This window comes from Branchiostoma lanceolatum, chromosome 16 (genome assembly GCF_035083965.1).
Source record: "Branchiostoma lanceolatum isolate klBraLanc5 chromosome 16, klBraLanc5.hap2, whole genome shotgun sequence".
Classification (NCBI taxonomy): Eukaryota; Metazoa; Chordata; class Leptocardii; order Amphioxiformes; family Branchiostomatidae; genus Branchiostoma; species Branchiostoma lanceolatum.
In genome coordinates, this window is record NC_089737.1 from 12,595,269 (window position 1) to 12,607,952 (window position 12,684).

General features: G+C 42.3%; 1 protein-coding gene across 1 annotated transcript; it reads left to right on the forward strand.

Moving 5' to 3' along the window:
* Positions 1-1,403: 1,403 nt before the first annotated feature.
* Positions 1,404-12,681, forward strand: LOC136422008 (ras-related and estrogen-regulated growth inhibitor-like). The gene is made up of 6 exons (XM_066409613.1): positions 1,404-1,638; positions 4,877-4,933; positions 9,719-9,792; positions 10,311-10,390; positions 10,854-11,025; positions 12,441-12,681. The coding sequence occupies exons 1-6, from the start codon at positions 1,524-1,526 to the stop codon at positions 12,603-12,605; spliced, it is 663 nt and encodes a 220-aa protein (XP_066265710.1). The 5' UTR covers positions 1,404-1,523; the 3' UTR covers positions 12,606-12,681.
* The last annotated feature ends 3 nt before the right edge of the window (positions 12,682-12,684 follow it).

The window sequence follows — 12,684 nt, forward strand, 5'->3', positions numbered from 1 at the left end:
GAAATTTTCTGTCTCCCTCTGTCTTTTCTCCATCCCTGCCCGTCTGTTTGTCTCTCTCTCTCTCATTCTAACTCTCCAAAGATTTTAGTCCCTGTGGCTTTTGCAAAAGATGTGTCGAATAATTGTTCTTTGTATGTGTAAGCCTTGGTATGTGATACTGTTAAAATGTAGTATGAAGAACCTGAGTGCAGTGCCACGTCGTCAGTTTAAAAGCGAAACAATAATAATGAAAGAATAATTGTTTACTTTTCCGACAATGTTTGTTTTGCTTTTCTTAAGGTAAATCCTCTCACCGTATCCTTCAAGTCAGAGACCATCCAAGATACGGTCTGACTGAAACAGTATGTCGGCCAACCCTTGTGTAGCCCCGCATGACTCCGGTTGCCCCGTGTGTACACAGCGTAGTAGCCTGCGTACTGGAGAGCACACAAACTCTTCAGTAGAACAAAAGCGGTGTTCATTCAACTCCCTAGCACGATCGCTATTCTTTCTCGGTGCCACTCACGTCCTGTCATAGAGGGGTCTCTGCATCAAGCTTGAAGGCAGCGGTACCAAGGGGGTCTTGACTGAGGGACGTCGGTTCCAAAGGTATCTTTATTGAAGAAACGTCGGTACCAAGGGGGTCTTGACTGAGGGAACGTCGACACCAAAGCGGGATCTTTATTGAAGAAACGTTGGTATCAAAAGGGTCTTGACTGAGAGAACGCCGATACCAAGGGGGTCTTGACTGAGGAACGTCGGTACCAAGGGGGTCTTGACTGATGGAACGTCGGTACCAAGGTCTTGACTGAGGGAACATTGCTACCAAGGGGGTCTTGACCGAGGAACATCTATACCAAGGGGTTCTTGACCGAGAGAACGTCGGTACCAAGGGGGTCTTGACTGAGGAATACGGACGATTTTTCTTGCCTTACCACGGAATGGATTCGTGGATCACCAAGGACGTGTAGTATCGTGTACATATGGTTAAGCAGACTGATTCTACATTCGACTATTTGCTGTTTTTCACGGATATATGCAGACGACGTTATTGAGCCCAGTGTTGTGTGACATTTTCACCAACTTTATTAAGTTTCTGTGAAGCAGCCGATCTTTTTCTCGTGACGTGAAACAGGCCATTCACTACATCAACCACAGGACGAGATGTCGTTGACTAGAAGCTGACAAAAAAGTATTAAAAGGAAGGATCACCAATGGCAAAGCTGCTGTGAAAGAGTGCTTGATTCTGAAAATCCGATTATTGAACCGGTCGAAGCTCTACAAAAATCCTTGCTTTAGGTCGTGACCTCATTTGTCAGAAGCCGGACAGGGTGAAAAATACTTCGGTGAAGGGGGACCGGTCCTGGAAACTTGGCTATTTGGTGCTTAAACAAACGAAGGAACTAAACACCAATATAGGCCAGAAGTGGACTGCCACCAAAACAGATTCCTAGTGGAGGACTATCCACACAATGGGTTGTATACCGCTGTAACCTAGCACGCGGGTGTTGTGGTGAGAACGTCGTTTGTAGAACTCGCCTACCATGGGGGAGAGAAGTCATCACACGATCAGACGGTCGGGCAGTGGAGCTAAGGACGTCCGGAAACTCAACAGGGCGAGGGTCGTGGTGCTAGGGCATCCTGGCTGTGGGAAAACAGGTAAGATATGAGCGTTACATTAAACTAGAAAAATAGTCTGACAGCATTTAGAGAGTTTCAACATGATGAGCATATGAACTCAAGTAGTTAGAGTACAGTCAACACGTACATGTAATCTTGTAGATATAAGATTATGTAAAGCTCACAGGATTTTGGCATATGGTTTATAATATATTTTACACTAAACTAGAAAAAATAGTCTAAAAACATTTAGAGAGCTTCAACCTCTGTGTAAGTATATCAGCATATGAATTCAAAAATAACCAAGACGTAGTCTTTATCACCTAGATATAAACCTTACAGGTTTTGGCATCTGGTTGATGATCATTTTTGCCATTGAGACAAGCAGTTTCGTTGTACTGGTCTTCTACTAAAACGAAGCTTTTATGATAAAGCTATAAGTTTCCAAATTTTGCGTGCGTGCCATATTTTTGTCACACAACGGTTCCTGATTCCGTATCTCAATCCAGATGTGTGTCTCTAAATTCAATGCCCTCTTCTCTGGGCGAATGCCTACTAAGTAAATAGATAAAAATTCGTCCATGCACCCTAGACATATATCCATAGACAAATGCCACAGAAAAACACTTCTTGGATGGGTTAGAAAATTACACCAAAAGTGTCGACACCCTATCGACAATAGTCAGATAGTCACACAAAGTAATTTCGTAGCCAAGCTTTGGTCTATCCCTAGTAGAAACAGTTTTCAACATCTTGCTTTGTCTTTATGACTCACGCCCGCATGCACCCAGTTACAAAGACAGCATTCAGTGAAAACACGGCTACAAGACATTCTGTTTGTTGACGATATGATTATAGAATTAGAAATCAGATACTGATTGAATGAATGAATGAAGACCTTTATTGTACATTCGAACCCCGAGTGGCTAGGTACAGGTCGTCTAACATGTGACTTAACTAACGTGTTTGGGACATAAACAGTGAAATATAACGTTATACAATACATAGTTTAAACATACATAGTAGACACAAGTGATGAACTAAGCTAATCCAGTGGAGTCAACGTCTTCTCGCTTCTTTGTACAACTGTAGATGCATGAACAGGTCATACTATGACGACAACATCATGCAAAAACACATAAGACGGTCCCGCCCTATCTTAGTCTTACAAGTGTCATACTATCGTCCTGTTTTCCAAAACAAACCCCAAGGCAGCATTTTTGCTGAGGTCAACAGTACATACAGTCAAATCTGTACCAGTGACCACCTCTACATAAGGACCACCTGGCCATTGTGATGACTTCTTTGTGATCCCTCAGAAAACTTTACCCAAATGAAAGCATTAATAAATAGACCAGATTTTATTTGGCCCATGAGCTGCCTTTTTGGGTCGGGTTTGACTGTGTTTTCGTCTACTGTAATATCAATGTATTGGCACTGCAAATGGGTATATTCTTTCCGGATTCGACGCAGATATTATAAGGGACGTCTTAAAGCGATATCCTGGTCATGATGCTTGTTTTCTTCAAAACACCAAGATGAAAGCGCGATATCTCAAGGGTCCTTAACTCAAGAACTTAATGATCTCTTACAAGGACTCATTATGTTCACTTAAGCACCCCTAAGGAAATACGAGCTGTGATAAAAGACATCTCGAGGTGTAGATATATGGTTTGTTTTTAAGTACCGTGTAGCTCAAACGTCCTTGAAGGAAGTATAAAAAGTGTCCGGCAGGTGGAATGAGATTTCTGGTTGTTGACTGTCGTCCTTGATTCATACCCAAGCCCCAAGGTCCGGTCTTTGAAAAAAAGTTGCTTTGATCGTAGAAAAGATGACGAAATGTGTGTAAAGACACAGATGCGTAGCAAATAAGTAGAGAAACGTTTTCACATAACACTGGTTAGGAAACAAAAACGCTGCATATGGGTGTGATCTAACGTTGTCTGTCCGTCTCTCTCTCTCTCTCTCTCTCTCTCTCTCTCTCTCTCTCTCTCTCTCTAGATCTCTCTCTCTCTCCCTCTCTCTCTCTCTCTCTCTCTCTCTCTCTCTCTCTATCCCTCTCATCCTGTGTCTTGTTGTACAGGTAAACAGTTACTCAGAATAGAATTTGAAAACATTCAAATTTCAACCGGTTGTTCGAGTAACTTTTATCTTGCTTATCTAACTATCTGGATGTCTAACCTTCATCGACGTAAATGTTCTGTTGTGCTTTTTGTACTGAACTCGACGATACGCTTGGCTGGTAGCTGTTCGCCATATGGTGTCCTTCCTTCAAAGAATCCTGAAAACTTGACGCAGGAACGACAAAGAAAAACTCGCTGTCGTTGCGTCTTTCGCTGTCAGCAGCTTTCCCCAAGCTGTGTTTGCGTTTGCCTGCTTTCTTTACACTTCCCGCTAACGTTACTTGTTCTTGAGCTGATCCTATTACATACAGTCCCATCTGTAAGGACTTCTTTCTTACGTCTTTTCTATTCCTTTTTTTTCTAAAAGGCTATCAAACCTCAAGGCTATTGCACCTACAGAAGGTATCGTCCATTGCAGAAAATTCAAGTGGATGACCTTGACCTTTGCCCTCAATCTGCCCAAATAAACCCGGGTGTTTCAAGCAGAATTGCCGATCCATTATAACAATCGGGATTCCGAGTCGTAGACAAGTGCATGTCCTCAGGATATTATTTCAGGCATTACAATGAAAGTTTTTGTCAACCCCATGGCCCAGTTGAACGTGACATTCAATCCATCTATAAGCCCCTGACTTGTCTCGAGTACTTCCCGTTGTTTGAGCTGAAAACCACACTTCAAAGACAAGAAGTACAACAAGGAGACTTGAAATTGTTTCTGTCTGACGAGAATTAAGTCTGGAGTTATTGATGGACCATTGTTTGTTGCACATTTCTGTGTGAACCGTCTGGGGTTTTGGCACGACTTGGGGGGTGGGGTGTTACAACAACATTACACCCATTTTCATTAGAGGGTGCGACCGCTAAGTGACTGGTAACCGACCAAAGATTTGATTCGCTCAACTAACTTCATAGATGAATAACAAATATTGTTTTACTTTTTATGCGTTCTGTTGTATTTCAAATCATACTCATACGTCTTGCATCATATTTCAATTGTGAACTCAAACATCACACTAATTTAGTCACTTTAGCCCGGCGATCACTGTCAAGAGAAGAGTGCCTTAACAAGACAAAGTTACGCATTAGGTGAATCCAATAACATGTGTATTTTATTTCTTTTCTTCCATATCTAACCTGTACACCCCTCATTTCAGCACTATGTGTGAGATTCCTGACCAGACGATACATAGGAGAGTATGAGCCTAATAAAGGTAAGGTTCATACCATTCTGTGGGAAGGGGGTGATCTTTCTCAATATGTCCCAAGCATTTTAAAAACATCTGCCCTTTTAGCCACTGTCACACATTCAGGGCCTTCCCACAACTTTGCTCCCAACCACTCCCCAACTAAGGTCGGTGCTAGGTTGGGAGTAGCCTAGAATCCATCCTATTCTAGCTCCAGTTCGCTCCTCTAGATCTGATGTTATCCAAGCAGAATATGACTTTCCCAACATGGGTTTTTTAAAAATCTATAGTCGGCTGGCGCAGCCAATTTCTAAAGACTGGTAGGCAACCTTGCCGACCAACTCCCAACCACAGATGGCCTTTCTCACGGCTAACTCCCAACCATGGTCTAGAGTAGGTCGGGAGGACACGGTCGTCTATGTGTGACAAGGGCTAGACCGACCTTTGCGAGTTTGCTTTGGTCATTGTTTGCCCTAGTTTCAACACGCCTTACAAAAAGCCCCTTTCTATTGATCAATAGATTGTCTAATATGTGGGACATTGTTAGGAATATAACATGTAGTAGACTATCAAAATGACAAATCAAACTGTTTGGACAAACTCTCAAGTATGTTCTATAAGGGAAGCACATGTCACATATGTTGGTTATTGAATCTCGCCAATACAGTTGTTGCTAAAAATAACCCATACAGGTCTACCTTATCTCTTATCGGATTTTTAAATGTTAGAAACGTTTGCCTTTCCTGTGGTTGCTAGGTTTGGAGGTATTCTTTTCTAGAAATCTCTCAATGACTCCAAGATAAACGAGTAGTTAATATTGACCTAAGGTTTGTGTTAGCTTTGAAAGCGGCTACCAAAGCCAAACCTTTGTCAAACAAGCCTGACATTGTAACCTTTTACTGAGTGAACTTTTAGTGTCATTGTCATTTGTTGCCTTCTCACGAAATCGCTATTTCATGATAACAAACATGAAACAAGTTTCCTTGAGCTCTTGACTTGTTTGACATCTGGCGCCATGTCTGTAATGAAATTAGTACTTCTTTTATTTGGGAACATAATAAACGTAATGATGGAATTCTCCACTGGTATTGAAATACCTATTAAGTCGGGAATGTAAACCAAATGTTAGCCACACCAAGGGCCTTAGAAACTTGCGTCATACTTGTCATTTTTAAACAATAATAAATCAGAAATATCGTCACAGTACTGGCAAACAATGTATTGAGCACGTCACACGTTTTCAGGTACCAGGTCTAAGAGCGTACTGAGAACTTTGATATTGACACATCCCATTATGTGAACGTCACCCTTAAAAAGTCAAAATGGCCATGATTGAAAAGTCAAAAAGGGACATGATTGAAACTGAGCACAGTCTAGAGGTCACACAGGCATTAGTTACATGTAATATCCTTTGCCGATGATTGTGGAACTTTAGTTAGAAGTAAATCTATTTCTGTCGTTGTTGCTACAGTTAATATACTGTATTACGCCATAGAATTGCAAACCAATAAGCGTAACTCTAGGTCTGTTTGCTAGATAATTGAAACTGAGCCTAGTTTGGAGGTCACACGGGTCATCAGTTAGTTCTTTTTTTACGTTTTCACATCAGACCGACTTTGTTCTTCATCATTTACTGTGTTGAAGATTCCTTTCCGAAGTCACGTTCGTCATATTTGGACAGTAAACTGGCAAATAAACGCGAGACGTTCAGAGTTAAGGAGGTCAGTGTCTTTTTTGTGAAACAAAGAAACGGTTTGTGTGGAGGACTTGGGGCTGATTCGTTTTTATGCTGCGTAATAGAAAACTTTGATTTGAACGGGAACGCTGTCTTGTAGGGTGACAGCTTGTTGTCTTTACGTATACACTTAACACAACGTACCCAAAATCGCTGGTGACGCGAATTCAGAAATTATCAGGACTGAAATCATAATTCGTGTGGATCTTTTGTTTTACAACAAATCCTTCTTCCTCAATTTATTTAGCATTCAGTCATCCATTGAAAACTACGATGACTAGTAATGCTTATAGGTTCTGTACCCCCCCCCCCCCCCAACAGATATTTCAGTGTTGGAATATGGTTGGGATAGCTACTCTCTAAGCAGAGGAGTGGGTCCGGCTGGTTTTTGACGTTTTTTAGGCGTTGTTGTCGGGTTTTCTATTTTGTCCCGTTTTCTTCATGTCGCTTTCTTTGGGTTGGCAACACAAACGGGACAAAATAGAAAGCACGACAATAACGCCTAAAAAATGTCAAAAACCAGCCGGACCCACTCCTCTGCTCAGAGAGTAGGGTTGGCAGGTACTGTATATTGTGTGCAACGGGGGTGGGTGGGGCGATACTCTGACTGACACAATAGTGTCATGTGTTAGTGCTTGATACTCGCGCTTAAAAGACTTCACCACATCACCTGCGCCTTAAGTACCCGCTTTGTTCCTAAGTACAGGCCACTGATTTAATTACCATTCAGTGTAACATTTTCCCACCACCCTATCCCACTGAATAAGGACAGTCTCTACTCTCCAAGCAGAGGTTAGGCCTCGGCTCGATTTTGACGAATTTTCAGACGTTTATATCGATGACAAATAGATCTGACGAAATAGAAGACCGATAAAAACGCCTAAAAGACGTCAAAATCAAGCCGGAGCGAAACCTCTGCTTGATTGGAGAGTAGTCAGGCTTTACTGAGTAGTGCTGTAGTCTGTGAGGTAATTAAACACTGACAGCGACCCCTAATGCTAGGGTCACATTTCCAAGCCGGGGCCCGGCCGGGCAGTTTGCCGGAACGAAAAGTACGACATAGAAGACAACAAAAGACATAAACGTAAAACTGGTTATTCATAAGCATGATCTGTGTAAATTTCTTGATAGGAATTTTTATTTTACGTTCCCGCAAACATCCCGGCCGGGCCCCGGTATGGAAATGTGACCCTAGCATAAGTGGGGTGTTACAAAAATATGTCAAACCAATAGAGATTGCAATCCGGCATATTTTGGGCCCTAATATTGCCTCGGTTGCCTTAAAATTTGATGTAGCTTAGAATCAAACTCATACGCATTCCTTTACCACCTGTACTAACATTTCCCGTACTGTGTCCGGTTCAATCTCGTATCGAGGGGATCTTTAATTAGAAAGGAGACAAGTTACCGATGAAAGGAAGCAGTTCGCTATCTTTTGACACGTCCAATAGTCTAATGATGTTTGTGTTTGGATCACATGTTTTGTTTGGCACACGTGTCGTATACATTTCATCACATAATGTGTGGATAGGGTTTCAGTATTGCCAGTCCTAGCTGTTTTTATAACACGAGTGAAATTGTCAAAGGCCCAGGATCGTCAGATGTATACAGCCAGACTGATTGTATTAGATAATATCGAAGTATACGGGCTACAGCGCTTTTTCACTAGAGGCTAAGACCGCTGGTAGACTGAAGATTTGACAAATCCCTTAATGAATTTCATAGATATAAAGAACGATTTGATTTTTTTACGTTAAGTGTATTTTGTTGTCTTTCAAATCATACTTTTACGTCTTGCATAATATTCCCATTCAACCATTGAAGCAATTTGACCACTATATATGAAATACCGGTATACGTAATGTGTAGTACAATGTACTAACACTATATCATGTTGTCAGAGAAAGATCTCTTATCTTACGTAGGTAAATTAAATTTTCATAATTGTCATACGCTCTCAAATCTTTTCTCTCGAACTCCCAAGAAAGGGTACCGACCCCCTTCGCCACAACAACACAGCAAGAAATATGTTTCGTTCTATATGTCACCTTTCCATGAATCACACAAATGTTGCGAAGCCACATGTACGCACACACACATGCCCCTCCACAACAACACAGCAAGTCGGTCATTTCTCCCACATGTTGACCTTTAGTAATTACTGTCTTATAAATCATACTTTTACATCTTGCATCCTATCCCAATTCAACCATTCGAAACATTTGACCATTATAAAATATACACTATATCATGTTGTCAAAGGAACATCTCTTATCACGCTTAGACATTTTTTCGCAATTCGCAAAGGCTCTCAAATCTTTTCCCTCGCACTCCCAAGAAAGGGTACGTATATACCGACCCCCTTCTCCACAACAACACAGCAACTCGTTTCTCCACATGTTGACGCAGGCTTTCGGGTTTACACAGAGGTAAGGCCTGAGTCAACACAGTAATCTGAATCGGTCTCTTCAGTAGTTGATTCCGAGGTGTACCTTTCCCACCAGTACAGGGTAATGAGGTCAGAGCGGATCGACTGATCATCATACTGATATGAAGAGAAGCACTGTCCCCATCTTTATCATTAGGGATAAGGCACCCTTTCCACTAGACGGCGATCGCTGAGCGACCTTACAGCGATCAATTTGTTTTCTTTCGTCTGACCCTTGATTTCATACATCATGCTGCAAAGCATAAGTTGCGTTTTCCAGCCATTCAAACTCACAGGCTATTCTTTTGCAACGCGTACGTAACTTCATTGTTCTAGCGTTTTTCATGTCAACTGCAGTATATATCTCTCTCGCTATGTATGATAAACCTAGCGGGTATTGATGGCACTACAGGTGTACGGTGATAATCATTGACCATGGAGTGACACGAATAAGGCATACGCCTGCACATCCCTACATATATTTTAGCTATAGAAGCAGGTCATCCCTACTCTTCTCGATGTTGCAATTGGGTTCCTTCACATTAACATGTTTAACGCCTCAAGCTCCGATATACACGTACACGACCGAAGGCTTACCGTCCCTTCCGAAAGACGATCTGATTGCTAATATCTATTTCCTACCGTGCAGAGTCCACCTACACAACAGACACGGTGGTAGACGGGGAGACCATCCATCTAGAGATACTCGACACAGCGAGAAAGGTACATGTTATCTACGAGCAGAAATCAAACAACATTTATCTTATTTCACAATCCGAAAAAAAATAGTTTGCCTCTTCCCCGAAACCAATGGTGTTATCAAAAACAACAACAAAAAACTGTATTTCCAACGGCAGCTATATTACATTAGCGACACGACCTTCTTTCAGTAAAGAAAATCCATACTTTTTTTGGTAGACACGCCTTCTAGATAAAGAAATAACTACACCTCAAAGGAGTGAAGTGTTGTTTTTGCCTTACCTGTGTGTCTGTGCGTTTTTCAACTGTGTAGTTTCTGTATGTTCTGCCAGAGGGCGCTTACCGTCCGAGGGATGAAATCTACCATCTCTGATAACTTGTATGTCAAGTGTTGGTTTGGGTTTATTGATCATAGAAACCACAAAAATCTTATTCGGTCACAGTCTGCGTTGGTTTTGTCCGTCCGTTACCTATCCAATGTTGATAGCTTCGAGAAGTATTTGCTCTGAATGTGATAATGTTATTCAATTTCTCTGTTTTAGCATCAAAATGAGAAGGTGAGCCTGGACGCTTCCATCAAATGGGGAGACGGTTTCGTCATCATGTACTCGGTCACGGACAGGTTTGTCTGTTTGTTTGTTTTGCATAACCGATAAACCCAAAGACATGCACACCAGTTCTGTACAGTAATTAGTACAAGCTACGTAAGACCGGACTGTGCGGTTTGATCCATTTCGCTAAGTGCTTTTGGATCTTTAACATGCTCGACTTGTGTCAAAAAGAACACAGGGCGTCAAGTGAGGTAGTGGGTGTAAACTGACATTTTCAAGGGAACAACACTGGGGCCTTCTAACCCAGAACCGTTAGATTCTAAGTCAAACCGTAACCATTTGCCCACTTTAACCCTTGCATCATTGGTTCTGTAAATGCTAGCTTTTTCCAACTGAAGGACACAACACCTTTAGGTTCTAAGTCAACAACCCAAACCACAACACCACCATGCCACCTGTTTAAGGGAGAGTTTCTCAGAGCCCAAAGATTCTACATGTAAGTCAGACCCCTTGCAACGTACGCGTGTTTTACAGGGAGAGTTTCTCGGCCGTTAAGCGGATCAAGCGGCTGATAGACGCCGCGAAGGAGACGCTGGGCATCCCGGTCATCATCGTGGCCAACAAACGGGACCTGGAGCGGAGCAGGGCAGTCAGGTGCGCCGAGGGACAGGAGCTGGCGGGAGAACTATCGTGCCCGTTCTTTGAGGTAAAGTGAGAGGGGGTAGAGAGACAGTGAGATCTAGAGATATCTAGAGACAAACAAACAAACAAACTAACTAAGAGACAGAGAGACACAGACAGACAGAGAGAGACAGAGGGGGATAGAGAGAGACAGAGACTGAGAGCTCGAGAGAGATAAAGAGACAGAGGGATAGAGAAAGAGTCAGACAGAGAGAGAGAGAGAGAGAGAGAGAGAGAGAGAGAGAGAGAGATAAAGACAAATTCACAGAGAAAAGGGAAGACAGGGAGAAAGAAAAGGGGGAGACTCAGAGTAGAGAGAGAGGGGAGAAAAGGAGAGAAAAGAAAAGAGTGTGAAGGGAAAGGAAGGTATAGAAAAATCAATTTCCTATCCAATAAGGCATTGGCGCAACTTCGTAAAAATTTTTTAGATCGATCGTAATACATAATGTACATGGATATATGACATGTAGGTGGCGCTTCAACGGACCGCCGGGGTGTAACATGGGCCCCTTGCGCGGGGCCTGAAGATTTATCATTGTTACGTAAATTAGCGTTTTGAAAAATCTTAAAACTTATTCTTAATGTGTGTGAAAACGTCTTGATCTATTTGGGAAAGTATTTATTGGCTTTAAGCTTAATGTCTTGAATATTTCCGTATTTTACGAGTCGGGACGATATACCCTAACAGAGTCCAATCTGCAGTACCGATCCCGGCCGTGACCACAAAAGTACCGAAGACGACCCCCAAATTGCCAAATTTCAGCCTTTTCGGGAATGGGGAAGTTGCGAAAGGCTCGCAAAGGGTTCAACTTTTTAAGGCTTATGTGACTTTGATTTCCAACAACTGACTATTCAAAATGTATAGATTCGATAATCTAGGCTGTTTACAAACAAAACTACGTGATATTAGTAAAAAACGGTATGTTTCCCTCGCATTTATCAATAGTAGTGCCGAGTGAACATATCCTGTAGACTGTACTGTTCTGAAGGGCTACTACATCCTATATGATGAAATGAAAAGAGTTTGAACAAATTCTACGGTGTTTTGGTCTGCTTTTCTATCAATAGATCCAGTTTCCGTCCAAAAGTTTGCAAGGAGTGTGGATTACTAAACGGTGCAATATAAAGTTGGTCGTCAGGGGGCTGAATGTTTGTTACACCATTTTCTGAAACAAGACAACCTGCTTCTTGGTGAAATATTACATGAATTGTCTGTGTGTGTTGAATTATTGCTTTGGGGTGCTTTGTCGGACTTTCTATTTTGTCCTGTTGTCCCGCCAACCCATACATATAGGTTTATGACATAAAGAAAATGGGACAAAATCGAAAGCAAGACAAAACGCCTTAAAACACGTCACGTCAAAAAACAGTCGGACCCATTCCCCTGCTCGAGTCGGTTTTGAGTAGCGAAACTTAAAGTATGTTCGCATTCTTCTACAGATCTCCGTGGCGGATGGATACGACAGCGTTGCCAGCGTGTTCAGCAGATTAATCCGCGAGGTGAAGTGCGAGTTCCTGAAGCATCTAGAGGCCATGGAGAAACGCTCCAAGATTCTCAACATGAGGAACGTTCTCTTCAGGCGCAGGCGCAGTAAGACGCAGTGATGACATCACCAGCTTCCCTGACGTCAGGAGTGGATGTTTCAACATGAGGAGCGTTCTCGTCAGGCGCAGGCGCAGTAAG